Below are 27,623 nucleotides of genomic sequence, written 5' to 3'. Positions count from 1 at the left end.
CTAGATTTTCCGATGTCGATGTGAAAGGGCTCTCTGGAGACTCTGTATTGGCATTATCGGATTCGCAGGTCATATAAAGGTTTACATCCCGCCTCCTTAGGGCCCGTACTGACAGATGAATGATGGGGGGCTCAACCCTGTGGAGGTCATTACGTCAATCAAAGTCACGGGATCAGTGCTGTACATCTAGATATGGGCTGACGTACTGTAGAACGTGTGCTGTTAAGGTTATCCTTGCCATCAACAACAGGTGCTTCACCGCGCTAGATAGTTATTTTGATAGCCTGTTAAGTCTGCTGAGCCACTAAATCAGCGAATCATATGATCTAACAAACCCGAGGGCCATTTTGCATTTCCGCACAATCAAACGGTGGTGATCTGGCTACTGCAGCGGATTGATCCCTGACGACTGTGTGGTCAGAATACTTAGCAGGTCAGATCTTCGGTCAACTAGTATAGTCAACACGAAATAAAGACTGAGGTGTTCGCGAAATTTGCTTTAAGTAAAAGTTTGCCTCGTCAGCATTGACTCCTTCTTGTTTGTCGATCTTGCCTAACACACGTTATAGTAACATAATTTTGTGCGTACGCGCGTTCAAAGTACAGTTTGTAGACAATTTTACAGTGACACTTTTTGGAAGGCATTAACACTTACCTCAAAATTTTCGATGCCTTCACAGTACGTCTTGTTCACAGAGTGACCTAGTCTCGCGAGAGCACGAGGCAAGGTCCGAGACTTGTCATTATACAAACGTTTTCTACACAGAGATAGTACATGCTTATGAAATGCATATTTCACAAATGGCACACTGTCCAGATACCCTGTTTGCAGACCCAACTTCAAACCAACTGCCTATCAGTTCCAGGAGATCTGTTGACTCGTGCCCCCGGCGCCCGATAACCTTTCTCATCAGGAACTCCGCACGTCCGTCTGTGGACAGCCGTGACAGGCTGCCCCTGGGGAGAATTGATGGCACTAACAGTCTGGTCATATCACCATTCATCTCCGCGCCTCAATCTCTCAGTTAAAGATGACCCGGCAAGGTCGTTTGGGAACAAAATTAGACGTCATGCGTGATTGGCCGTCAGGGCTTTGTAACCGCGGGGATTATACAAACGTCACTCAACTTCCTCACTTATTGATAGTATTCCCTTGCAAATCGCAAAGGCTGAAGATCATATATGAGAAATAAGTCCATAATCCCGCACCAAAGCCCGGGACGGGGGCATGCAGGCTGTAGAATTTGTTGCAGCCTTCGAATGGGACTGTTTTTTATGAGGGTGAGGGGGGGGGGGGGTTATTCGCGATTTTCAATTTTGGCTTGGTTCTCTTATGCCGGGAAAAGTAGTTTTCAACTTGCTGAAATATCGCAGGCTTCAGGACGGGGCAACGTCCTTTCCACGGAAAACTCCCTTCCTCGGCAAACTCCCTTTCCCGGCTTAAGATAACCTAGCCAACGTTGAAAATCGCTCCTCCTCCTAAAACGAAAACCAGCCCGGTTCGAAGACTGCAACAGAGGCTAGGGAGGCCGGCTGTTCCAAGATACTCCATAGGAACTTTCTCCAGCAGATCGAGATGCCAAAACAGGCGAGATATTTGGCGTTGCAAGATTCGCAGAGATGCACTGAAAGTGTGAAATCCATTTCCCCACACTGACGTTACCTGAGGTTGTGCCAGATCGTGATGCCAAAAAACAGGCGAAATATTTGGTGCTACAAGATTCGCGAAGCTCGAAGATGCACTGAAAGTGTGACATCCATTTCCCCACTGACGTTACCTGTGCCAGATCGTGATGCCAAAAAAAACAGGCGAGATATTTGGCGCTACAAGATTCGCGGAGGTGCAATGAAAGTGTGAAATCCATTTCCCCAGTCGTTATCTGTGCGCGGTGAAGTGTGAATGAGATTACCTTCCATTGCTTAACTCCTTGGGCTGAGAAGGACGTTACATTTCACCGCAAAATGATGACGCACAATATTAGTCTTAAATGAAATTGTCGCTGAGAAGGCGAGACTCTAAAATGCAATTTTGCCCGCTGAGGGTCCAGTTTCCAAATAAAATTGGAAAACTAAATATATTCCTCAGAATATCATCGCATTTTTTGCAATAACTAAGTCACAACATTCTTAGTCTATAATAAGATGTGTTTACTAAATTTGATTTTGAACAACCTTTCCTTACCCTCTGTCCAAAATTGAGGTTGGTAACCTCCCCCGAAAATTAACTGTATCTACCTGATACGGCCGACCGGATATAAAACACAATCCTGGATATAGAAAGATTTGTAGCCGTTGATTCCTCTACATCCCCTGAGTGGCGTGTTGTGATGAAAGTTTCAATACTGAAGCACACACTTGATCCTCTTTTCCCCGATGTGCCGGCACCTCCACCACCACAGGGCTGTTGGCTACTCGTCCAATTTAATTTTTTTTAGTTTCAGAAAGTACTTACTTGATAATCCTATACACGTGTGATGAATACTCAAAGCAAAGAATTTCGCACAAACTAGAATCAACGACCTAATCTCCCTAAAGGTGGTATCTCATTGCACTTGGGGCGGTGGTGCGGCATTGCGGGGTCCCTTCAGTACTGTTGCGTTATTTTTGAGCGATTTTTAAAATAATTTAGATATTGCGTAATATTTTTACATATTACGCAATATCTAAATTATTTTAAAAATGACTTAGAAGACAACAAAATACACAAAACCTAAGAAAATTTGTTCTTTATCTCTGAAATTTGTTGAGCACCCCGCAGTGCTACACCGGTGCCCCAAGTGCAGTGAGATACCACCCCCCTTTCACATTTGGCGAAAATCGATCAGACGACGATTCTGCGGCAGTCGCCCGAGGCTCGCGTATGATAATAACTCTACTGCACAACAATTGAACAAGGTACACAGTATGGGTTATATGTAACAGGGACGGTTTTCAGGTGAAAAATACGCGCAACCCTCTTGTCAATCTTCCATCAATACGCCCGAAGATCGTGGATAATGTGACAGGGGTATAAGGGAACAGTGTGGTACTATCTCAATCTCTTGACGCATACATATCTGATTGAATTGACTAATTCTCTTATTAGGAAAAGTGGCAAAACGTACGTGTTGTTCTCCGTTATTCTAACCATTACATATTGCTACTAATGAAATCGAAAACGTGATGATATCCCATACATTTATTTTTAATGTTAAATTTCATTACATATTCTATGATGTTTTGATAACGATGTACTATATTATATGATAATCGCCTCTCCATGCATATGGTTGCTGCAACGAGCTCTCTTGTAACACCGGTATACGTACCCATACAGTAGACAGTAGATCCTACGTTAGTCGTGTCTATTCATCACTGTACAATTCCCATGGATGCGAGGTACCATAACCATCTTTTACGTCTCCCAAGAAAGTTGCTAGAGATTAACACAATGTACACACTGGCCTCGGGCATGACTCCCATCTTACGAACCTGTTTGTAATACGAATTCAAGAATATCTATATTAATCTCAGTTATTTGATGTATGGAAAGTAGTAGGCCTTGACCTGAGATTTAACTTTACTCCAAGTTATTACTTCGAAAAGCCGCTTCACATAGCTCGAAGCTACATCGGAAAAAAAAAGGAAATTGTCTTCAAACCAATGCAACAAGTTTCCTGAACCTCCTTGTCCAAACTATCAATGGCATGCCTTAGAGTAATAGAGATACGATCCGACTGTGCCATCCTTCAAACAGAGAAAATATCATGCGCATATCCTGCCTCGGGACGTGGCTCTATAGCACCGAGCATTGATAAACTTTGAATAACTGCCTTTACGAGTTAGTAATGAGTCATTGGGGAGAAGATGTGCGTAGTGGTATCCATGTGGGAATTTTCGTATTATAACATAAACCATATAGACTATCAATTAAAGCCGGGTTGATGGGTTCATGGGCAGAATATCGATAGTAGGACGGGAAAAGGACATTCATAAAGAGAGAGAAGAATGCCTGTACAAACGTACAGTTCATGTATGCATACATGTACGTTTGTATTGCATCTTGGCGAATGGCGCCATCTATCGATTTGCACATGCACTACCAAAGCAATGTCTATGAACAAGGGAACGTTATCGGGCACAGTAATATAACAAACAGCACAGGAGTACATCGCTACAAATCATTTCTCATTCATCATAATAGGCCCCTAGAGCTAAAGGTTTATGAGCTAATTTCATTGTATCTAAGCTGTAGTAAGGGGGCCACTTCATTCTAATACTGCGACATGAATGAAATCGAAATTGTTTTGTCTTTTTTTGTAGGTTGCTGGGCGCAGGCATCGATCGGGTTGAACGTACCGGACTACGTGGAAGCAATCACAGGAAGTTCCGCCATCTTGGAGGCTGACTATGACACCACAAAACGTATTGCCTCTATTGAGTGGAGCAAGGTCGATTCCGTGGAGAAAATAAAGAGAACCTCCGTCTTTACCTACTGGCCTCCGTTCGACTCTTCCACGGCGCACGGAGATTATAACGGACGCGCAAGGCTTAATGGGAAGGCGTCTCTGATGATTGATGACGTCACAGAGAATGATGAAGGGACGTATATCATCACCGTGTCGGCGGAGGGACTTCCGAGTGAAGAGGCATTTGTTGATCTCAGGGTGTTGGGTAGGTTTTGGCGATACACATGGTCAGTGGTCCATAGTGTCATAGTTTACTACTACTAGTCGTTTTGTGGCTTATGGACACAATACGTTCGGTAAGAAAGAAATACTAGAAGGTTAAAGAACAACACCGTCAGTAGGCGTAAGTCTTGACGTTTAGATACTAGTATATGCAGGTTATACGGGTTTAGTAATTCATGTGTCAGTTTGTGAAATTGGTAGCTAACCGCAGATCTTAAGGGTGGCCATTCTCCATCCGATAGAATTGCATGATCACATGGTCATATCCATGCCCATATTTGGCAATTCCAAGAGGGTGTTGCATGATGGGATAACTATACACACTCCCTACTGGATACCATTATATAAGTCTTGATTATACTGCTAACGCAAGGCTACAATCAGCTTACGAATAGATAGACGAGAATGGCTTGCACAATTGAATATTTCAGTGAAATTTTTATTTGTGTCTTATGCAGTCCCTCCGTCAGTAGTTGTTGGACCATCCAATCCTTACGTCACTTCCTGGGGTAGAGCGGTGTCCCTGACATGCGCAGTGAGAAACGCGAAGCCCAACGTCACAAACATCTACTGGCAGAGAAATGGCGCCATGATTGACAGCAGGCAGTTTGACACAAAGTATTCTGGCGGGAATCTGCAACATCCGGACTTGGTAATACGTCACGTGACCAGAGGGGACAAAGGCGTGTACAAGTGTATAGCTGATCACATTGTTCGGACCAGCAGCGACTCTCTCAGCTTGGATGTGCTGTGTAAGCTTGATTTTACATTTGTAACATTACCTTCAGTTATATCACCAACAATACAACTACATGTGTACCAACGCCGTGAAATTCAAACTTTATAAAGGCAAAGCAAAAATTATTAGTTGTTTGGCACTATCATTGTCAAAAGGATCAACCCACAAAGGCGGGTTATCTTCTACAAGACCGCATTTTTATGAATACAAAATTAACCAAATTTGTAAGATTTTATGTGTATCACATTCAGGCCATGATGTGTCATTCATGATGGGAAAGCAGCAGACCTTAAAGTAAAGTTTGTGCCCAGTGGGATAATTGCTCTGAAGATCCAGGTCAATTTTTACTGAAAGCAATAGAACAATTTTGCCAACGCTGAACATAGATAAACAACTATTTCCCACATACACTACAAACATTGTTTTCATTACAAGCCCTAGATATCTGAACATCGATGATCCACTTTTCTGATGCACTTATTTTCAAGTCTGTATTGGATTTTAAGGTTAGCCTAAGATTTCGTAATATTGACCCGCTTGAAGCTTGTCTTGTTTCTTCGCCATGAAATGTGGTGAAGTTTGCTGCTGGGGTTATCAGAATATTTACAATTTCATAATTCACAAAGATATTATTTGTAGAAACAGGACCCTTTAAACTTGTTCTGTAACAGTTACCGTCATTTGTTTCCTGTCAATCTGTTCATTGAATGATTGTCTGTCCCTAACAGATCCCGCCACCATTGTGAGCATCTCCGACTCGCAGACCGTGAATACAGACGACAGGGTCAAGTTCCAGTGCGTTGCCGAGGGCAACCCGCCTCCAAACATCACGTGGACAGTCAACGGAATGCGCGTGCGCTCTACGACGAATTCAATGACACGTGACGTGCGCACGGGCACAGTTGTTCTGGACAGAGTGCGGGCAAACGCAACAGGAACTTACGTATGCACGGTCAGCAATAACGTTGGGGAGAGTGATGTCAAGTCTCTACAGCTTAGCGTCAAAGGTAACCGCTCAGATATGTTGTGCATTTATAATGATGACCATATTTCCATAGATTAGATCCTAATTGGAATGTTGGAAACAGTCTACGTTCTGTTGTAATCGCACTCCAAATCGTTGAGGTGTCTTAAAATTACAATTATACCTCATAGTAAGAACTACGCTTCAACGAAAAAGATTGTCGAACATTGCACTATTAAAGTGAGGGGAGACATGTAGTAAACTACAAAGCTAATAGAAAGAATATGTACTCCTTTGTAAAGGCAAATATCAGGTCTTCGTCTATCTACCCCCTCCCCCACCTACTTGTAGCAGTAGGTTATAGAAAAGAACTATGAAGATACGTACCGAAGGCACGACGTGATGAGATTTGTCTGACCATATTCCTGCAGCGTCTCTGCGAGGCCACGATGGCAGCACGGTAGTGATCTGGGTGGGCGCCATTGCCGGAGGTCTGTGGTTCGTGATCTGTCTGGGACTGGTGGTATACTTTATACAGCGGAGGAGAAACAAGGAGGACAAGAAACGGTTCTCCTTCTACTACAACATGGGACGGAGGGAGCAGGGTCGGCTGGAGGAGAGGTTTGGAGAGGAGACACTAGAAGTCACACGGCATCCTCACCTCAAACTACCCTGTATGTTTGGTTCAGGCTACTTCTCTGCGTCATTTGAATGAAAAGACGGCGATACAATTCTGAATTGTAAATCTTACAGACCTACACTTGTGATCCGTATATTTGCAACGTAGTAATGTATTCTTTCATGGAGTATCATGATTCATATTCGCATTACATTGTCCAAGATAGCTCAATGCCATGCCATGTCACTGCAGTTTACTCGGTCGTACTGAATATGTTGCCAACAATGTGTTTGAACAGCTAAACCCATCTCACCGGCACCCTCGGGAGGTATTGACACCATCAGGCGAACCACAAACAAAGGCAGGAGTAAGTATTCCTTCGATGGTTGAGATTGGTCTTGGGGTGGTGTGGTTATATGCTGCATTACGGAGAATGGACTGTGCCCTCTTCAATACCATATATGATAGCTTGTGCATTCACGTTGTACAGATTTATAAAAATCTAGAAAATTGCTTTGGGTTAGACATAAGATTTGGATGTCTTTCTACAACTAAACGCATACATTTATAAAAATCTAGAAAATTGCTTTGGGTTAGGCATAACATTTGGATGTCTTTCTAAAACTAAGCACATACTTATAGTACGTAATCTGTGTGTAGAGTCTAGTCAACAGACTTCAGTTACTTGGACCCCATTCCAGATGTGGCGGCCATTTTGGATTTTCTGGGGTCATCCGAGGTCATTGCACGAAAACTAGGCTGGCTCTGATTGAAATCATGTATTCTAGTATAGACTGGCCCTGTAGGTTCTAGAGTGTAGGGAGGAACAACGTCCAGGAAAAGCTTCAATACCATATAGAGTAGCTTACGCACCCTCAATGAATTGCAAAGCAAGTAATGCATCAAAATATGCGTTGTATTCTCTATAAGATTGGCTTTGATCTGTCCAACATTAAACATATAACAGTTACGTATGTAAAGTTCGCAATGAACCTGTACGTAGCGTATGATTTATAGACTTGCTGCACGTTTCATAGCTGGAACATTTCTACCTGGGTCCAACCTTTTACCCTGCACTAAACCAAAGTGCAATGTGCTTTATCTAACCTGGGATCTGGCACAGTTCCATTTCCTTTCACCGGTACTGTCAACCATTTGGCACACAATGCTCCTTAACGCCAGAGCAATGTACTTAGTATAAAGCCTTTACAGAGACTTTCTCCGGGCCTCTTTTAGCATGGATATAGATTGGGTTCTTTCAGACCTTCTTAGAGTCTATTTTGGCTTGCTTCATAGCTTTTGACTTTAGGGGTCTATTATGTTATATCTTCAGCTAGCTATCTTTTCCTTATCCTCCACGGAAATCAGTTCAAATTTCCCCATTAATATCGTCTAGAGTTCACCAACCTTATTTTGCTCTTATCCAAATCCACGCCACGTGTACTATCACAAAATGTGATTGTTGGGCCATGGAATTCCATTTGGAACAATCACGGCCATCTTAAATACTATATGAAGTCTTATCACTAAAGGTGGTATCTCATTGCACTTGGGGCACTAGTGCAGCACTGAGGGGCTCGAAAGATACTCAATGAATCTCAGAGATAAAGAACGAATTTTCTTACGTTTTGTGTATTTTGTTGTCTTCTAAGTCATACTTTTACGTATAGCGCAATATCTAAATTTTAAAGAATCGGAGAAAATAATACAACAGTGCCACAGTGAACGAACCCCGCAGTGCTGCACCGGTGCCCAAAGTGCAGTGAGATACCACCTTTGCAGACTCTTACTTAGTAGACTGACAGACAGATAGAGGTCGGAAATGCGTTTCAAATCCACGACCATGTCCTAAAAATAAATGTATGCCGGGTGGCTTGGACATATATTCCACATGAAAGCACTTAAAATCCATTATTTTTTTCAAAGAGCTTATATCATTGCATCTGGTAGCCCTCAGAGAACAGAAACATCATAGAATTCTAAATCCTTTAGAGAAAGGATATGTTTTTGCTGCTTTGTGGTAAGCTGTGTAAACGCCATGGAATAAGGACGCCTCTGGCGATCTGGTTGTGCATTGCTTCCGCTGGATGCATGGCAGGTACAAATTGCTTACATGCGTCTAACTTTATCTTGTATCTTTTCAGTCAGAAGATATGCTAGGGTTCTGTATCCATACCACCCACAAGAGGGGAACGAACTTTACTTGGAGGCAGATGACGTCATCGAGGTGCTGGAGGGGGAAGATGGCGGCTGGTGCCTGGGTTACCTGAGCGGCAGGATAGGCCTGTTCCCCTCCAACTACGTCAAGTTTCTGTCCGCATCAGAAGGTCCATGCTTTTCGACTATATTTCTTTAATTTTCCGCACATATCTTGAGACATTAATACATTTATGTGTGACTTAGTTTTCAATCAAAGTGATACTTACCGGTGCTACTTCACATAACTGAGATATTCTTCCATGTGCTTCTAATATCTCAATTAAATCGTGCCTAACTAGAATCACTGAAGCACGATTCCAATATTAGAAGTATACGTTTGTAATTACTTACATTCTCTTTTACTTTGCAGTATCAGCAGCCAAGCTTAGGGAACTTTACGACGGCGCAAGCGCAGACGGAATTAAAGGGTCTCCCAAGAGAAGCGTCTGACCTTCACCTCAAAGGAAAGTGACTCAATGCACATCGACCAAGAAGGCCATTGTATATCCACAGGATTCTTAGAATGTTGAGGACAATCTGAGAGCTGGATCTTTCGGGACATATCTACTAACGCTAGGAAGAAACAATGGTGTGACACCTAATCACGTGACTTGATACTGAAGCGTCATCGAATTCGCAGCCATGACACAAACACAACTTCGGCACCAACACGGTCAACTCTACCGAGAACCCTTTTCCACAACTTTTTACTCCGTAAGGAGATTGAGGAATCACACGCAGTCAAAAATCTATGTAATCTATTTGAGATTGATAGGACGACAAAATGGTTTACAGTTGTACATGACACACATGATCAAGTTGAAACTTTCCCTTTGTTAGTAGCATCTTTATGAGACATTTTCCATTGAGGTGCCTAGTAAAAAAGCGGGGAATGGTTGCTACAAACAACATGTTATCATTTCGGACTTTAACCCTTCGTTTCAAGTTCTTTTACTAGCCTGAACATAGCAGTTCTCTGTATCGTTTTGAACGACTGCGTATTGTAACCCCAGCTGGCAAAAAAAAGTCTACATGCAGTTCTACTGCAACTTGATAGGAGGTGCTGCTGCAAGACTTTCATTAGGAGCCCGCGTGCTTTTGTGGACCAAACTGCAACAATCATTCAGGACGGGGAAAAGAGAGAGCCAGAGAGAATTCTTCCACCAATTTAGCTAACCTCTTCACTAATGGAAGAACAGTCTTGAGAGTTCTGCTCTACTTGAATGTATCTTTTCCAGATCACAAACACTCAAGACACCGTCATTACAAACAGAGACCCATTTTGTACGGAATGGTAAACCAAATATGGCTAATGCATACAAAGGTGTGATGATGAAATGTAAGCATCGTTTATAGGATTTCGCGACGTTCCGGACGACAGTTAGAAAGTAGTTTTTCAAGACGTTTAATAGATTTTAGGGGAAATAGAAGCTAATTGCAAAGCAACACGCTGGCTGGCTGGCTACTTATTTTCCCCATAGGTCAATAAAAACTGTTGCATACTGTATATTATGTACAGTAGTTGGTCGTAAATGACTATTTTAGGCTTATATTCTACAGCTCATTATGCATCAGCACTCGAGCTAGTGTTTGGATAATCCTTTCCTCATGTAGAAGTGCGGCCGAAAATCCACATTCTTCAAATGTTTTCGCTTTAAATGGCACGGGCTCTTAGACGATCCGATTATGTTATGGGTGTGTTTATCATAGTGAATACGGCCTTATCCTTATTTAATCCTACCTTACTTATTCATGATTGTAGGTAAAGTGAATGAAATAAAGCACGGGGTTTAATTACAACCGTTTGTCCACTATCAAAACGTCATGAATTATATCTATGTTGTATCACAATTCCACCATTGATTTTGGAATTCCTATATCAATTAGAGCACTCTGACCTTGAGGCTATGTAAAATTTACCATCATGAAACCCTTCTTGTAAAAATGGACACTGATCATAGTCGGTTTTTTTTTTGGGTAGTTTATGTGTTTTCGCATAAGCCTTGGCATTCACACGCACATTAATTTCTTTACGACAGACTCCCGAGTGATGTTATGCTATACCATTAAAATGCAGCGGCTTTCTTGGATGGGAGCTTTGTGTATATTCACTTGACCCTTCATTTACACATGTTTCTAATCTGTATGCTACACTAGGTACATGGTAAGCGTTGGGACCACCTTACGTGAGACAACGCGTCATTAAAACTCCCTTTAGTACCCGCGAAACTGCAGGCAGCCGTCTACTTGAGTTGCCGTGAAGAAAACCTGACATTTCACGATTGCCTCTCCACCACACAAGTTCTACGTCTTTGTCAGTTTAAACGTCTCAAAGCTTGACTAAGGCCAGTTTGAAACGTCACAGAGGGACTACTTTGCAACTATTTATTCGACTACAAGGCAAACCTGTCAAAATCACTGCCGTAGTAAATGTTGTGCTGTCTGTACCTAATTGGTTGAAATTCATGTGCAAAAACTCGAGTTTGAATAGACAAGGCAACAAAGTGTTTAAATGTACAGTACAGAAATAACCTATGCCAGTGGGCTTTCTTTCTCCCGCAATTCCCAGCCCCAGTGGCTCCCCACGTCTTACTGGGACAATTTAGACGGGACCATGTCGCTCCTGAGGGGACATGATCAATAAAAAAACTATCTTCATCTCTACTCTAAGATGATTTACATCGCGTGTGTCGTCCAAGTAAAAGCTTGATTCTTGCGGCTTGGTCCTCGGGACGTGCGTGACCATCAATTAAGACCAGCCTCGCGGGCCCGGGCCCTGCACGGAACATGACGGATGGTTGCCGGCGGCTCTGAGTCCGTTGGGACCCCGAACCGATACAGTAGATCCACCCGTAGTCTTCCAGCCGCCACAGACAATTAAAGAGTCCAAGTCCGCGGTCCATAATCCCCCAGGATTACACCTGGCTGCACGCCGCCGTTTTCTACCATACGCGCTTTAGACCAAGATGCGATAAGGTAAAGGATTGATCAATTAATCATGCGGGATAATGTAGCCATGATTCAAACCTCTAGAGCTGCACAGTCATCTCAAAAACTCTATTAAAGCCAGACAAGTTGCCATGCAACGTCCTGCAGCCTCTGAAACATCAAAGATGTCTGGACTACTTTCATGTCTTTTTTTCATATTACAGAAATGCATATGTACGTAAATGATGAGCACTACCTCGACGTTGCCAGAGCGACTCTCTGTCATAACATTAGAGAGAAATGTACAGGTGTTTATCGTGAACCTTCAAGAACGATATAGCCCTGGTTTTACACCAGCTTTAATTGAAATACTCGACCTAAGACGATTATTTTAGATTCTATCTTGAAAACATCGTATAGTTTGTTTTGTAGATAACAAACTTGACAAAGTAAAACCCAGCATAATGCTCGAGTTATTCGTTCAATTTTCTCAGGATAAGTCCTATGCCATTACTGTACAAGATGGAATAGACGATAAAATGAATATGAAAGCACCTCTGCTAGCTGCAGTCCTAGACGACGGCACGTATAGACAATGACGACTACATCTATCCACATACCAAATATTTAACTGATACGTTTAGAACTTCTCAAATTATGCTGTCCACAAGCAAGCAAGCCCGCATATGTACTAACAAATGGCACCGAAAGCATAGCCTTCCTGGCGAAGTTAATAATGACATGAAATGTCTGATCCTATATTTGATGCTGTGTTCTAACATTAAAGAAGCCTATAATTCTCTCCAGGGCTGATTCTGACTTGGCATTTCCAATAAATTTCTTCAAAGCTCGTAGGGAAGTTTCCAGGATCAATCAAAACTACAAAGGCAACATTTGCTAACAACTATACCTGATATTTCATTCACAAGAATGATCATGATATATTTGGATTATACTTTTTTTCATTTGAATCGCATGGGAACATATACTGATATGTTTCTATTTCTGTAGGCTTTGTTCGTTTTATCATTTGGACACAGGAGGTCAAGATATGAATTTCGGTGGAGCTGGAAACGTTGTCCATTTCCTCTATGCCGCCAAAATGTCTCCAACCCTTTACGAAATCCTGTAACAATGTGCAGACCGACGATTACCTCATACCAAAGCCCTGCCGTGTTGAATTTCAAAGAGCGCAGTTGTACGCAAAGCAGTTGGATGAGTTCCTTTTATGTGTGAGCCTGGCTGTCTGTACAGTTCTGCCCCCATCCCTCCTCCTACACAAATCACCTATTTTTATCGTCTCTTTCATGCGGGTGGGGGCGCGGAGGGGCGTTTATAGCCTAAACTTAGGGTAGGGAATGAAGGATATACATAATCATTACCTGGACAATGCTTCTAGTCTTTAGATACAAAAATAGACCAGAGACTACAAGAAACTTTTAAGCAGTTCAAGACCATAGTCAAGGACCATTGGTGTGAAACGAAAATTACCTGTGGCCCAAAAAGAACCATGATTTATACGATAGTCTGTGTAAAATACTTTATGGGGGATCTGATTAGAAAGTCACGAAGCTTTATGGGCGAATCTTCCCCACGTAAAACTGCACATCTGCCGCCTGGGATTGGACAATACCTCGATGAATAATGCAGGCATGGATTGATTGCCACCGGGGCCGCTTTAGCGACGATGGGCGAGAGAAGTGTGGCAGGGTCAACCGGGATATGATCCGCCATTAGAAAACATTATGTGTGATTGCTCGCAGGTCAAGAGGCAAACTTGGGTGGCGTGTCAAAGCCGTATGTCAAGAACGCTTCACAGCCCTCTCGGGAGAAAATGGACTCCAGGCCTATGTTCTAACAAAATGGTGCCCAGAACATACAGAAGAGAAGGAAGAGCACTGGCGGAGATACTTACTTTTCCACTGAATTCCATCTATAATTTGCACCGAATAAAGAACGTATGTAGATACAGAAAGCTCAGGTGAAAGGACAAAAATGGAGAGCAACATTCCCTATCATGTTGGAGATAAGAAATCAGCAAATTCCAAGTTTTACAACAGAGATACAAGTTCAACTACTAAGTATGCTAATTAGCCCTGCCCTTGTACTGAAACGTGACTGTTATTATTCATGCCGTCAGAATCTGCCTACCATGGATACCTTTAAGGTCCCTTTACGCAGAGGGTGAGACAGTTATGCTGTTCGGAACGACCTGTGGGGAAAGATCGATTAACAATCGATAAAAGAACAACATCATGATGAATGCACATGTGAAGGGAAGCCCAGAGGCATAGTTTCGTTGGAACACGCCGATATTCCATCCCGGATTGATCTGATCCTAATGAAACGTTTGTCATCTCATATCAACTCAAACCATCAATAACAACTACCAGATATTGGGTCCAAAACGCACCTTCTAATTATACCAAGCTCTTCCTCTCTTGTGGCACGAACGGGGTGGTGTTTGTGTGAAGGCTGTTCTAGTCTGTGAAAGAAAAATTCGATTTTAAGGACAAACACTCCAGTGAAATCTTCTGGACGTATCAATGGGTGATCTCTAGGTTTACATGAGGTGTAGTCTTTATCTTTATACGTAAAGGTTGAAACAGTATGATTAATGACTTCGAGGACTATTATCAGAAATGTGCCCTTTTCATTCCTCCATTACCCTTTCCAAGAAATGAACGAACGTGCCTCGTTTTACGACGTTTGGTAAAATAATTCCGTGCAGGTAAGAATGTGTACATGATGGGAACAGGTGCAGATAGATAACCGAGCATGGAAGTGGAAACGTGACAAAACCAAGCTTCGGGAGAAACACAATTACTCTTTACCTGTGGGAATGCCATTGTTCCATTGTGTTCGACAAAAAGGTGTTAAATAGTTCATGCTGTTGTAATGAAAGATTGAGGAGTTACAGGATTTGGGCATCCAAGCGTTTCATTCAGCCCTGCGTTTGCCTTTTGAACATACGCTGGAAATAGAAACTATAAGAAATACAAGGAAATCAACCAACCAAACTAATAGTTACTAGTAGTCAAATGAATACATAACGACGACCTCAGCATATAAATTGCTGTTATTATGTGAAAGGACATGAACAATAAAGAATCTATTTTTTGATATCATTTTGGACACGTAATTTCAATACCAAATCATTAGAACTTAGACCCATTTAAGATTCAGATTTCCCCATGTACATACGTGTTTCGTGCCGAAGCGTGCACTGGGGTCTAAATTTGCTCGTTCAGAACGTCGCCTTAGATTAAGACACGCATAGAACTCCCTTTCCAGTTGACCCTGGGGTCGGTGTGCAGATGAATGTATTATATCTCCGTCTGTCTGAATTATGGACGATTTATTACCAGCTTGGAAGAGCCGACTGATGCAAGATTTATCAAAGAGAAACGCAGACACCGCGGGAGTTAGGGAATCTGTATCTGTTGATAGATTTCCATGCTTGAGTTGGCTGTGAGAAGGTAATCGTGCTAGCAAATGAGAGATTTAGACGAAAGGGCAGTGACACAACATCTCATGTGGTATTCAGGCGAGAGGAAAGATAGACCGAAGATCCCGGTACACCAACGTTTGAATCAATTCTCACTGAGATGACTCGAGAATGTAAATGCAGTATAGATCAATTACTGGTGGGAACACACAAGAATACCAAACATACCCCTTTGTCGTACATATGTATGCTAGGAATAATACAAAACAAAAATACATATGAATGTACAACTGTCTATTCTAACACCAGATGAATGCTATTCAAATAGAAGGATATGAACGGGGCGTACCGTTACTGCCTTTAGATGATGCGTGACCAAGGTACTACCCCCCCCCCCCCCCCAGTACTATTCCTGATCGACACCATTCTGTGGCCAATTTAATGGGATTCTAGGTGAAATTGAGATTTTGATGACATTCAATGGGAAACCTGCCTCTCAAATAACGTTACCCGAATGCTCAATGACCCTTCTATAACATATACACCTCATTCCGAGGACCGTAATCTGCCAGGCCCCTGTTTGAACGGAACCTCACCTTCAGCACTTACAGAACACATCACACTTATAGATAAGAGTAGGGGCATGACCCGCACTGTGATGGCTCATATCAATCAGTCTTTCAGGGCGCGTGGACACGACAATAAGTATAGAACCGCTGTATCACGCCAAGAGGTCTGATCAGGTATGAATGCTCTACATTATCAGACACACGTGTACTTAGATGGACATGAAGAGGATATAGAAGGGTTTACCTTTCAACCCAGTCTCGTAGATAGAAGGATTTATTTTTCAACCCTGTCTCAAAGACAAAACGTACATAAAGCCTGTCTATATCTTATCCTTGATATGTGCTGCTTTCGAAAAGTAGTTCTGTTTTGTAGTCAACAATACGAAATTATTGAAGCAAAGCAGCAAAAGGTAGAATGTAAAGTTTACAATAATGAAGGTTAGAAATTAGACGTAAGGCGTATAAACAATACAGATATGAAACACTACGTAGCTCTTGTTACTGTGCGTTCGGTAATTACAAAGGGCTCAGACTGGTCTTACAAGAGAAGACGACTTTCTCGTTATTATTCATCCTTGTCTCCATGTAAGTACTTTTTATGTAGGTATATCATAAAATTGAAACCTCAGGGCCCCAATAAGTTTTATACTTCATTAGAATGCCACACAAATACGTACGGAACTGTGTGAGGATAATGTCATTTATCAACCATACGTTCATCAACTCTCAGACATAATTACTCGAGAATAATCTCATTACAAAAGTGCGTTGTTCTTTCTAAGACTATTAATTTTGCCCGTGATGCATTTACCACGAGGTTGGAAATAAAGAATTAGTTTCATACACCCTGAAAACCGCAGTGAAATCTGATAAACGTACTTAATTGGTGTTTTCCATCAGTGTAATTAAAAGAAAAGCCTACAGTACCTTCTTGCATCTCATGTGCACCAAAAATGCGCTAAATACTGCATTCAGAAGAAAGAGTCCTTGGACACCATGTTTTTGTCAGAGACAGTTCATTGCTCTTTAATCAACTAGCCGTCAAAGCCAGCTTCACGTGTAAGATTGAAAGTGAATGATCATATGGGCACTGTGGGATTGGTTTTCAAAATGGCGTAGAAGGCCTTCTCCTTTAAGACGTGTAATGCGATTTGAAAGGACTTTTGCGGTTACACTCATTAGACAAATGGACCAGAGATGCGTTAAACCAACAGGTGTATTGTTTGGCTATGTATAATTTTCATAATCTATATTCGTTTATAATTTTTCTGATTCATATGCAACACCTGGCTATGGTTTTGTTATCCTCCTTGTAAAGGTATCCTCCATTTTCACACAAGCCTTATGTAGACAATATCCAGGACAGCCCGTCATTACAATACTGACTGAACTTTAACCATACAAGGACGGAGGCATATTCATTTGAAATTTCTGAAGGACTCTGAACTTAGCGGGGAGACGGTTATTAGCACTCAAGTACCACGTGACCACACCTTACCCACACTCCAGAGTGGTAAAAACAATTCTATAGTCCGCACGAAGTGAGCCGTTTCGTCAGAAAACCGTTCCATTTTTACGATACTGCACTGTAGTGTAGTGTAGATGTTTAACCATACTTTTCCTACGATAAGACCATCGTAAGAAAAGAGTAGTTTGTGGTAAATGTGTAGAGGTGTTAGTTTGGAAGCGCCCTTATGGTGAGGTGAGACTGATTGTGTGTGCGTTAGTGCACCTGCGTGGAGCGCTCCGTTCTTTGGGCACCAGACGGCGGTATGGCGTGCGTCGGGCGGACTCGCCTCCTGTTTTGCGGTTGGATTTTACTCTTCCTGCACCCATACAAAGGTAGGACTGAACACTTTGTGGTCAGCACACGATCGATACACTAGCACGTCGACTTTTTATGAAGATTTGACGATTTGGAAACTTTCTCATGACCGACAAGAATTTTAAGCATACTTAAATTACCGACGAAAGGACCGATCTTTAACCTCGACTGCAAAATATTTTCCTTTCCATGAAGTCTTTTGCGTTGAATATTTAGCAATTATATTGTTGTTTAGGCGTCGACTAGGGATTATTAGTATTCAGCAATGTGTATAGACAGAAAGACCACATATTGTGGTCGGTTTTTATTTGAAAGAAAAAATATATCGACAGCGGTGACGTTATAGCACTTGATGCGCCCCATAGACGTGTTCCATGCTATGGGAAAAACACGTACTATCAGTGTACTGCAATGTGCGGCACGTAACGCTGTCATAAACTGTGGCTTTGTCGCTCTCTGGGAGTATGACAACTCGAAATGTAGCCCGGGGGAAGGCATATATTCCACGCCTGACTTAATCCTTGTCACCCGACGGCAGTGTAGAAACTCGCGCTGTTCTGACGGCCGATTCGTCTGCTCAATTTCGCACCGTGATTTTTACCTCACCCGGGAGGAACGACGCGCTGGAATCGAGATACCGTCGTGTTAAAAGCAGGTCGGTCCCTTTGAGTGCAACACCATTGAAAAACATCCCCTGCAATATGTGATAAAGTAGAACCATGACGACCCTTAAAGGCCACGCGGAGGAGAAACATGATGCAGGGGCCGTTAAAAACGATTTTTCATGCCCCCCAAATTGAGCCGAATGTGAGAATTGTTGTTACGGAGGGACCAACTTTACACAGGATGATGCGACTGGGGCCAATAGATAGGAAAGAGCTCATTCATTCGTGATGACTTTTGAATTTACGGTGTAGTAAAAACGCCCAGGAGGTGCTTCTCCGCACAAACCACACGCGTCCTAAGTGCAAGGTTCGTACCTTTACAACGATTACTCTGCGAGCGGCCAAAAAGCCGTGAAAGGCAAAGGTGAGCGCCAGGGCTTGCACACATAACCGTGCTGCGACTCTACTTGCACGAGCACTGCTGTGTCAATTTCTCAAACAAATCCGCGTGGTCATGACAATGTGTCCGTAGACAAAATCTAATTTGTTTGTGTCGTAAACTGCAATCTTCTCCAATGGTCCCCCGGAGGCTAGCGTTTTCTGCTCCGTGATCTGACGCATGATCACGTTCTCTATTATTTCGGACGACGCTTTTCATCCATCAAAAGGCACGCAACCTTCGATTACTCTCGCTCTTAGGCCTCTCTAGAACCATTCTCTCGTTCTCGTCACCTGATGATCTCTTCTGACTTCAGTGAAAATTTTAGAATTATTGATAACAGCCGTGGACTATTTTGAACGAATTTCAAGTGATCTGGAGGACGCAGGTGGAGAGAATTATCTTTACAGTAATCGGACCGATAGACAAGCTACTCTCCTTTAGATTGGACTGAGAGCCTCCTAAAATTCATACGAATTTTGTCATTACCAAGCACGTAAATTTATATTCCATGCCCGTCCGTCGCAGCTAAGGCTGCAGGCTAATTCAATGGATGAGCACCCATTGTACAATAATGAGGCATCACGAGGGGTTGGATTTGTGAGTGCCTTGCACTTAAACCAGCGTGGCTACTACTTACACATGGCTGCTATGGCCTCTGTTGGTAGTGATAGGCAAGTTGGCTGCATAGGCTGCATCTTAAGGTGAAGTGCTAAGACGTCATCATTAAGGGTACTTTAAATTTCTTAAGGTTTCATGTCGATCTTACCCTTCAATAGAAGATGCACTTAATGGAAGACAAGCCAAGGATTCACGACACACGACGGTTAATGGCTCATTTAAAGTCTTTCAGCCTACCCCTATATCTCTGTACTTACTAAGGCGCCACAGAAAGACATCTAAGGTGCCGGGCAACATGATTATAGTGGTTCGTATATAGGTTCGGCACCTCCAACAGAATGTGAGTTACCATAGACTATGTAAATAAAATCATATAACTGATTAGAAAATTATACCAAAGACATTATAATTTACTTGATAGTACTAACCAAACCAATTCTAGCTAATTGCAGCAATTAAAAACCATTTGAAGTATAAATATCAAATTAGAACAACTATAAAAGTAGATTAAACGTATAGGTAGTTTATAGGAAATAAAACAAGCCCACTATGGATCTAGGTGCGTACCCTCTAAACATCGAAATAAGCGGACAAAAGTGTGAATTATACTAACGTTCCAAGCGTTAAGGGAGACATTGTTTATGAACATAACCGGGTTGCCAATGGCAGCAAATTCTACTATACAGTGGATCCGATCATCCGTAAACTTTCCAAATTTTAGAAGTTTCAAAAGAGTGATGCTGTGTTATTTTAGGCACAGTTTAGCATTCAATGGCTTCTGGGGGCGGGTTGAAAGCCACCAGCCCCCCACAGCGAGATTGAAACTGTGGTGCCAATGGTGATACCCCAGGTGCCATCTTTGTGAAAGGGCACAGTTCGCTAGAGAGCGGGAAATGCCAGGAGAGGAAAGGTTATCTCGGCGGTTAGCAGCTTTACCTACCGGGTCCTCGTCGGCGGTCTATCGGTAATTACAGCTTTTAAAGGTGCATTTGCCAACAGGTGAGCCCCGCGTCATCTGACCTACAGCGGTCGTACGGGCCATGACGACGAGTACAATAGAAATGTCAGATACTTATGAGCATAGCGACGTGCTTTATAGCATACTAGTTGTCGTTTTACGCTCTTCAGTTCATATCGACACTGCGTACAAGTTGAGAAGCGATTATGGCTATATAAGGTACAATGCAGTGGATCTATATTACTGTCACACCGAACAAAATGCAGTACGCCATTATCTCACACAACATGAAAACCACAGCCAAGACTTAATTGCAGATATAATCATACGATCATTGATGACATGTCGGAGTGCAGGGCAGAAAGAAGTGTAACCGTGAATAATGGTAATAGGAGACTCTGAAAAGGAACACAATGAAGTGATGGCGCTATGGCTAGATACTTAGAATGTAGCATTCAGAAACTCGACACTTGGAAGTTGGCATTTCATTTTTCATTCCTTCAGCGGTGTCAAGGCAAAGCTGCTTAAGCCTAATGAATACCGATGCTATCTCCTTTCGAAAGATATTATAAAGTACGCTCTCATAATGCCAAGGGAAAACGTCATTGCCACTAGTTAATGAAGATTAAATCAGGCATGAGCTTGTTTCTTGATCATGTAGTATATTCTGGGTAGGTGCTAAAATGCTCTTATTTTTTAACCATGTAATCCTCTTATGATGAAAACGCATCACGTGCAACCTGTACTTCGGTCATTTCAAGTTCATACAAGTCGTTTGTACTGCAGAAGGCTTTATATTATATCGATTCACGGTTTCATATGCTGAGGGGAGTCTAATGCTCCTCTAGGGACATGAAGGGTTGTTGGCTGTGACCGATGAGGTTTGCCTGGGAAAACAAGGAAAAAACTAGAGTTCCATGACCTCATACCTTCGCCAAATGATACCAACCTTTCCGGTGAAGTATTATACGTTTTACCAATTACTTATGCAATTAGGGTCGACCCTCATTTGCGTAAATTGTCTCAATTAATCATCTTCTCTAGCCAAATAGCATAAGTTGTTCAAGGTCTTAATTTAGCAAGTAAGACATTTTAGTGTTACCTCATAAATCAGAAAAATTACTGATTTGTATGATCTGTGTCTAATAATGATCACCTTCCACCTTCACCTAGCTTTTTAGTGATGCAAGTATGGAATTCCCATCATTTACCACTGTAGAATTATAGTATTGTCTCATCAATTATCTAAATGAGGTCTCATTTACATAATTGATATCTATCGAGAGACCTAGTATGGAATGCAGTTAGTCTATAAAACGTCCTCATTCAAATTACCTGTTGCTTTGCTTAATCTAAATAGTATCTTATCATGTGCGTGCTGACTTTAGCTATTTACATACCAAAAACCATGACGATCCATAAACACCTTCCTGAGTTATTCTAGTCAAAAATTGAAACAAAATCGGCCCCTGCAGTTCAGAAAAGCCGCTAGGGCCCAAACTAATAACACTTATCTGCATCAAGAGCTAGCTACCTTAAAAAGTCGTTACTTAGGGGGCTATTATCGAACTTGTCCTTCGTTCTCCTCACTCCTAGGCCTACCCACACACTATATATCATAATGACCCATCCAAGGCGTCTACCCCAGCCCCCCTCTCTTACACATAGGGTGACAAAGAGAGAGGTTTTGTTTTGTTTGATACAGATCTCCATTAGTGACTGATACGTCACTATTCTTCCTGGATTCCGGGTGACTTGAAAATTTGAAGTGCCAAGGTAGAAGTGCCACTTGTAGAGATTTGACGTGCCAAGGAGAGTCCCATGTTTTTTTTTACGTTTTCTTGGAAATTTCATGGGAGTGGCTGCTATGTGGTTTATAGGTTTATCGTATCATCAGGGGCATTTTACGTCATGCCAAGATGTGTGCCTTTCGAAGACTAGACGATAGAATTTCAAATCAAGAATTCGGAGGGAGGGAAGGAAGGAAGACTGGCAGGGAGGAGGGAGAAAGAGAGGTAGAGAGATATAATGTCGGCCGTCTCGTGCTGATTTATTTGAGGGTGTGGTCTTTTATTTGCTGATATTCTTTTGAAACGAACGCCAATAAAGCAGTAAAACTGGAGCTAAATTGATTTTTCATGGTGCCCCCATGATGACGGATTATTGGCTGACCGGAGTGCCCTTGGTGCAAGTGATTTAAAACTTGCTGAAGGCGCTTTACGCAACTCTCCGGCTATCACCGTGTGCACAAAGTTTTGTGGAGTCCGTAACAAGCCTTACTCCTCTCTAGCTGCCGATCGCAGCAATCCAAGAAATAGGATTATAACCTTTCCCGTGAGTTGACAGGTATTAGCATGTCAAAGGAGCCAAATGCCGGGCAGGAGCCATGAATGGTCGGTAAGGTTACCCTGGACGCCGGTCCTCTGAATAAGAAAAGGCCAACTTTTATCGAATTCTAAGCAGAAAATCGAATCAAAGGTCACAGAGGTGAGGGGCCAAATATCTCCCGTCAGTGGCTGGAATTGCTAAAGCTTAAATACAGGTAGAACCCCGCGATACAGACGTCATAGTATTGGGGGCCAAGTGTTGCAAAATTACTTACATATAAAGACAAGGATGTCCTCATATATAAGGCATCGATTAACACACTCATATATGTTCAGCTTTACACACACATATATATCTGGTAGGACAAACACATATATGTTCAGCTTTACACACACATATATATCTGGTAGGACAAACACATATATGTTCGTCTGCACACATACACATAACACATCGAAGCACACGCTCTTATATGTTTCTCTATACACATGCACATATACATGGTAGGACACACTCATATATCTTCAGCATTACACACACACATATATATGGTAGGACAAGCGCATATATGTTCGTCTGCACACATACACATACACATCGAAGCACACGCTCTTATATGTTTCTCTATACTCATACACATATACATGGTAGGACACCAATATATATTTCAGCTTTAAAAGTACACACTCATTTGTTTCAGCTTCACACACACACTTGCGCACACAGACACACCTATATATATAGTATGTCACGTTCTTATATGTTTCGCTTTACACACACACACATAATTACGCACACAGACACCCACTCACATATTTACATGCATGATAACTCAGTCATAAATTTCTGAAAATTATTACTGTCACAAGCTATGGTCATGATTCTTTTAGAGTAGAAAGCTCTTACTAGTCGTAAAGAATTGGCGTCGGCTTGGGTCCCATGTTTTGTTTGAGAAATTGAAGGGTAGAACTCCAGAAATGTTTGACAAATCTTCATAACTATTTGTATGTTCATAGCTTAAGTGATGATGGATATAAGCTCACGCTACATATGCAAAGAATGAGCTACTTTGCATAATTGTGTGACTTTAGAACATGAAGAGAGTGAGATTAACTTTAATTGGAAACTTTGCAAATAAAGACATCATCTGCAAAATTGGTGTGTGCTGCAAATCATATATACGTATATGTATCATATAATTATACGTTTGGGCTGCAAACACTCCAACCGTTTGTCTTTTGTCGTCACCAATGATCATAGAAAATATCGTCATGTTAGTCCAATGTTAAAGTATGCGGCAACGGTGTGGTGAGGACCAAGGTTAGCCTCTACCAGCGGCTTCGAGATCGGTGGTTTAAATGTAGCAATTGGACAAATAGAGTCATACTACACTAGGGGAGTCAGCCGGCCAGAACAATCATTTCCTCCGTAGGTCGCAAGCTGTTCCCTAGCTGGCTGTACTTCTCTGGCCGGTTTACCTATATTTGTTCCATCCTATGGTTTTCCGGCCAGCGACCTATGGAGTCTGGTATAGACTAGACTGTGGTACCAAACTTGCATCAATGTTAAATGTTAAGCGGCGTCACATATATCTGTGCTACAAAACATAGACATATGTGCGTGGTGAAGCACATATATATATGTTTTGCAGGCAGATGCATGTGTAACTGGTGCAGCACATATGTCTGCCACAGGACACAGATATATATGCGCTTCAGCACACACATATGTCTGCGTGCAAAACAGATATATATGTGTGATTCACCACACATATATGTGTGCCGTTGAAAACAGATATATATGTACTCCACTAAGCACATATGTCTGTCTTCGACGGCACACATATATGTGTGTGGTGAATCATATATATATCTGTCTTTGACGGCACACATATGTGTGTATAAAGTAACACATATATCTGTTCTTTGCAGCACACATATATGTGTGGAAAGTCATATATAAAAAGGAGTCGAACCCAATAATCCAGGATCTAGAGTTAGCTTTTGACTAGTTTTAGAGTACAGTAGACACTTGTGATTTTGTATCTTACACTGTTCTTAATCTGTTATGTTAATTGCAATTATCCCACGGGCAAGAACTTGCAATTAACTTGTCAATATATAAATCTCTGTTATTTTTGGAACATGGTTATGTGATTAAAAATATATCTGATAATATACTATCACCGATATGTTCTTTAATGCACTGGCTCGCCCATCCATTCCAGCCGATTGGGAGTCGCACTACTCTCCAAGCAGAGGTTAGGCTCCAGCTGTTTTTTAACGTTTTTTGGTCGTTTTTTATCGGACTCTCTATTTTGTATTTTGTTAGGGTTTGACAACACAAGATACAATACAAATTAGAAAGCCCGATAAAAGCTATTTAAAAAAAGGTAAAAAAAAACAGCCGGAGCCTAACCTCTGCTTGGAGAGTAGAGACGCACGCGGTCGCGCTAAATCTAGGACCACACGGGGGAATTGTTTGTGTGTTTGTTTGTTTGTTTGAATCATTGTTTATTCATGAAAGCTGAAATCGGCCTGCAGGCCTGCAAGTTCACGGGAATATTCAACTTGCTCCTGCTCGCATTTACTAAGCTGTCGTTTCCATATATTATATCTGTGCTACAACACACAGATATATGTGATGCGGCGTCACATATATCTGTGCTACAAAACATAGACATATGTGCGTGGGGAAGCACATATATATCTGTTTTGCACCCAGATATATGTGTGACTGGTGCAGCACATATATGTCTGCCACAGGACACAGATATATATGTGCTTCCGCACACATATATGTCTCCGTGCAAAACAGATATATATGTGTAATTCACCACACATATATGTGTGCCGTTGAAAACAGATATATATGTGCTCCACTAACCACATATGTCCGTCTTCGACGGCACACATATATGTGTGTGGTGAATCACATATATATCTGTCTTTGGCGGCACACATATGTGTGTATAGAGTCACTTATATATATGTTCTTTACAGCACATATATATGTATGGAAAATCATATATATATCTGTTATTTTCGGGACATGTAAATGTGAATTACACATATATATCTGATAATATACTACCACCAATCTGCTTTTTTAATGCTCTTGCTAATGATCCATTTCAGCCGACTGGGAGTCGCACTACTCTCCAAGCAGAGGTTAGGCTCTGGCTGGTTTTTTTACAATGTTTTTTGGTCTTTTTTTATCGGGCTTTCTATTGTGTATTGTATCTTTTATTGTTAGGGTTTGACAACACAAGATAAAATATACAAAATAGAAAGCCTGATAAAAACGATTAAGAAAACGCTACAGACAGCCGAGCCTAACCTCTGCTTGGAGAATAGAGACGCACGCGGTCGCGCTAAATCTTGGACCCACGGGGAATTCTTTGTATCTGTGCTACAACACACAGATATATGTGAGGCGGCGTCACATATATCTGTGCTACAAAACTCAGACATATGTGCGTGGTGAAGCACATATATATCTGTTTTGCACGCAGATATATGTGTGGCTGGTGCAGCACATATATGTCTGCCATGGGAAACAGATATATATGTGATTCAGCACACACATATGTCTGCGTCCAAAACGTTTATATATGTGTCATTCACCACACATATTGACGGTAATATTCAACTGTTTTAACCTACGTCACTTTAACGTTGTGGATGTTTGAAAATAAAAATAAAGAAATCCCAAACCTGGGTTTCCATGCCCTAGTCACAAGACAAAAGAGTTGTGTATATAAAATGAAACAATAAACCTTTAGAAAAAATTGGCCGTATTTTTAGACAAAAATGCCTGGATGTTTAACAAAATCACAAGAAAAGAAAACTTTAAAGTATTGAATTGGTCTCTTTCTATCAAAAGACATAAAATGGGATTTGTTGAGCAAAGAAAAAAACACGTTGTCACAACTGGGATTCGAACTCACACCTGCGGAAACTGACTGCACGTTGAGCGTGCAGAACTTTACCATTAGACCGCTCGGCCATCGTGTAACAGTTGCGCAACTGAGGTTTAGAAGGGTCCTAAGAAGGCCGGTTAACTTGACCTACTAAACGATCCATGGAACAAACCGCTTCTATCAAGATTCCTCACAGGAACTTGCGGCCCCTGGATCTAAAGAGTGAAGACAGCTCTACGACTGAGCTACGCGAATCGGCCAGCCAGAGGAGATTCAATATCAAGTGTTGCCATTGACATGGGGATCAAAATACAGAATATGTGATGTGGAGTCATATATATGTTGCTCCAAACACAGATATATATCTGATGTGGCGTCACATATATCTGTGCTCCAAACACAGATATATGTGTGATGTGGCGTCACATATATATGTGCCCCAAACACAGATATATGTGTGATGTGGCGTCACATATATATGTGCCCCAAACACAGATATATATGTGATGCGGCGTCACATATATGTGTGCTCCAAACACAGATATATGTGTGATGCGGCGCCACATATATATGTGCTACAAACACAGATATATGTGTGGTTCGGTGTCACACATGTATGTCACAGTAGAGATTGCGATTCAGAACAATCGCCGATTGTCCTAGGAGAGATCGCGATCGGAGTTTGTCCTGGCTAGGACAAACTGCGCATGCGATCGGGATCTGTCCCAGGACAATTTGCGCTTCTGTTAGTACAGATTGCAATATCAATCGGGATATGATGCTAAGTTA

General features: G+C 41.8%; 2 protein-coding genes across 4 annotated transcripts in view; both read left to right on the top strand.

The window, feature by feature from the left end:
- LOC118430176 (protein turtle homolog B-like) overlaps positions 1–10,771 on the top strand; it is a 35,618-nt gene extending 24,847 nt beyond the window's left edge. Inside the window, exons 2-8 of the mRNA XM_035840884.1 lie at positions 4,303–4,653; positions 5,129–5,422; positions 6,138–6,416; positions 6,805–7,047; positions 7,291–7,359; positions 9,137–9,319; positions 9,562–10,771. Of these exons, the coding sequence (XP_035696777.1) occupies positions 4,303–4,653; positions 5,129–5,422; positions 6,138–6,416; positions 6,805–7,047; positions 7,291–7,359; positions 9,137–9,319; positions 9,562–9,641 (1,499 nt within the window). The 3' untranslated portion in view covers positions 9,642–10,771. The remainder of the gene's footprint in view (positions 1–4,302; positions 4,654–5,128; positions 5,423–6,137; positions 6,417–6,804; positions 7,048–7,290; positions 7,360–9,136; positions 9,320–9,561) is intronic.
- Positions 10,772–17,661: 6,890 nt separating this feature from the next.
- The window catches only part of LOC118431177 (hemicentin-1-like), a 28,145-nt gene continuing 18,183 nt past the window's right edge, over positions 17,662–27,623 (top strand). For 2 of the 3 annotated variants that reach the window (XM_035842295.1, XM_035842294.1), the window contains exon 1: positions 17,665–17,978. In XM_035842295.1, the coding sequence (XP_035698188.1) occupies positions 17,909–17,978 (70 nt within the window). In that variant the 5' untranslated portion in view covers positions 17,665–17,908. Of the gene's footprint in view, positions 17,979–27,623 lie in introns of all 3 variants that reach the window. The other variant, XM_035842296.1, reaches the window with a different exon arrangement.

Source organism: Branchiostoma floridae, chromosome 14 (genome assembly GCF_000003815.2).
Source record: "Branchiostoma floridae strain S238N-H82 chromosome 14, Bfl_VNyyK, whole genome shotgun sequence".
Taxonomy (NCBI): domain Eukaryota; kingdom Metazoa; phylum Chordata; class Leptocardii; order Amphioxiformes; family Branchiostomatidae; genus Branchiostoma; species Branchiostoma floridae.
Note: the sequence above shows the minus strand (reverse complement) of the source record. Positions and strands in the feature narration are given on the sequence as shown.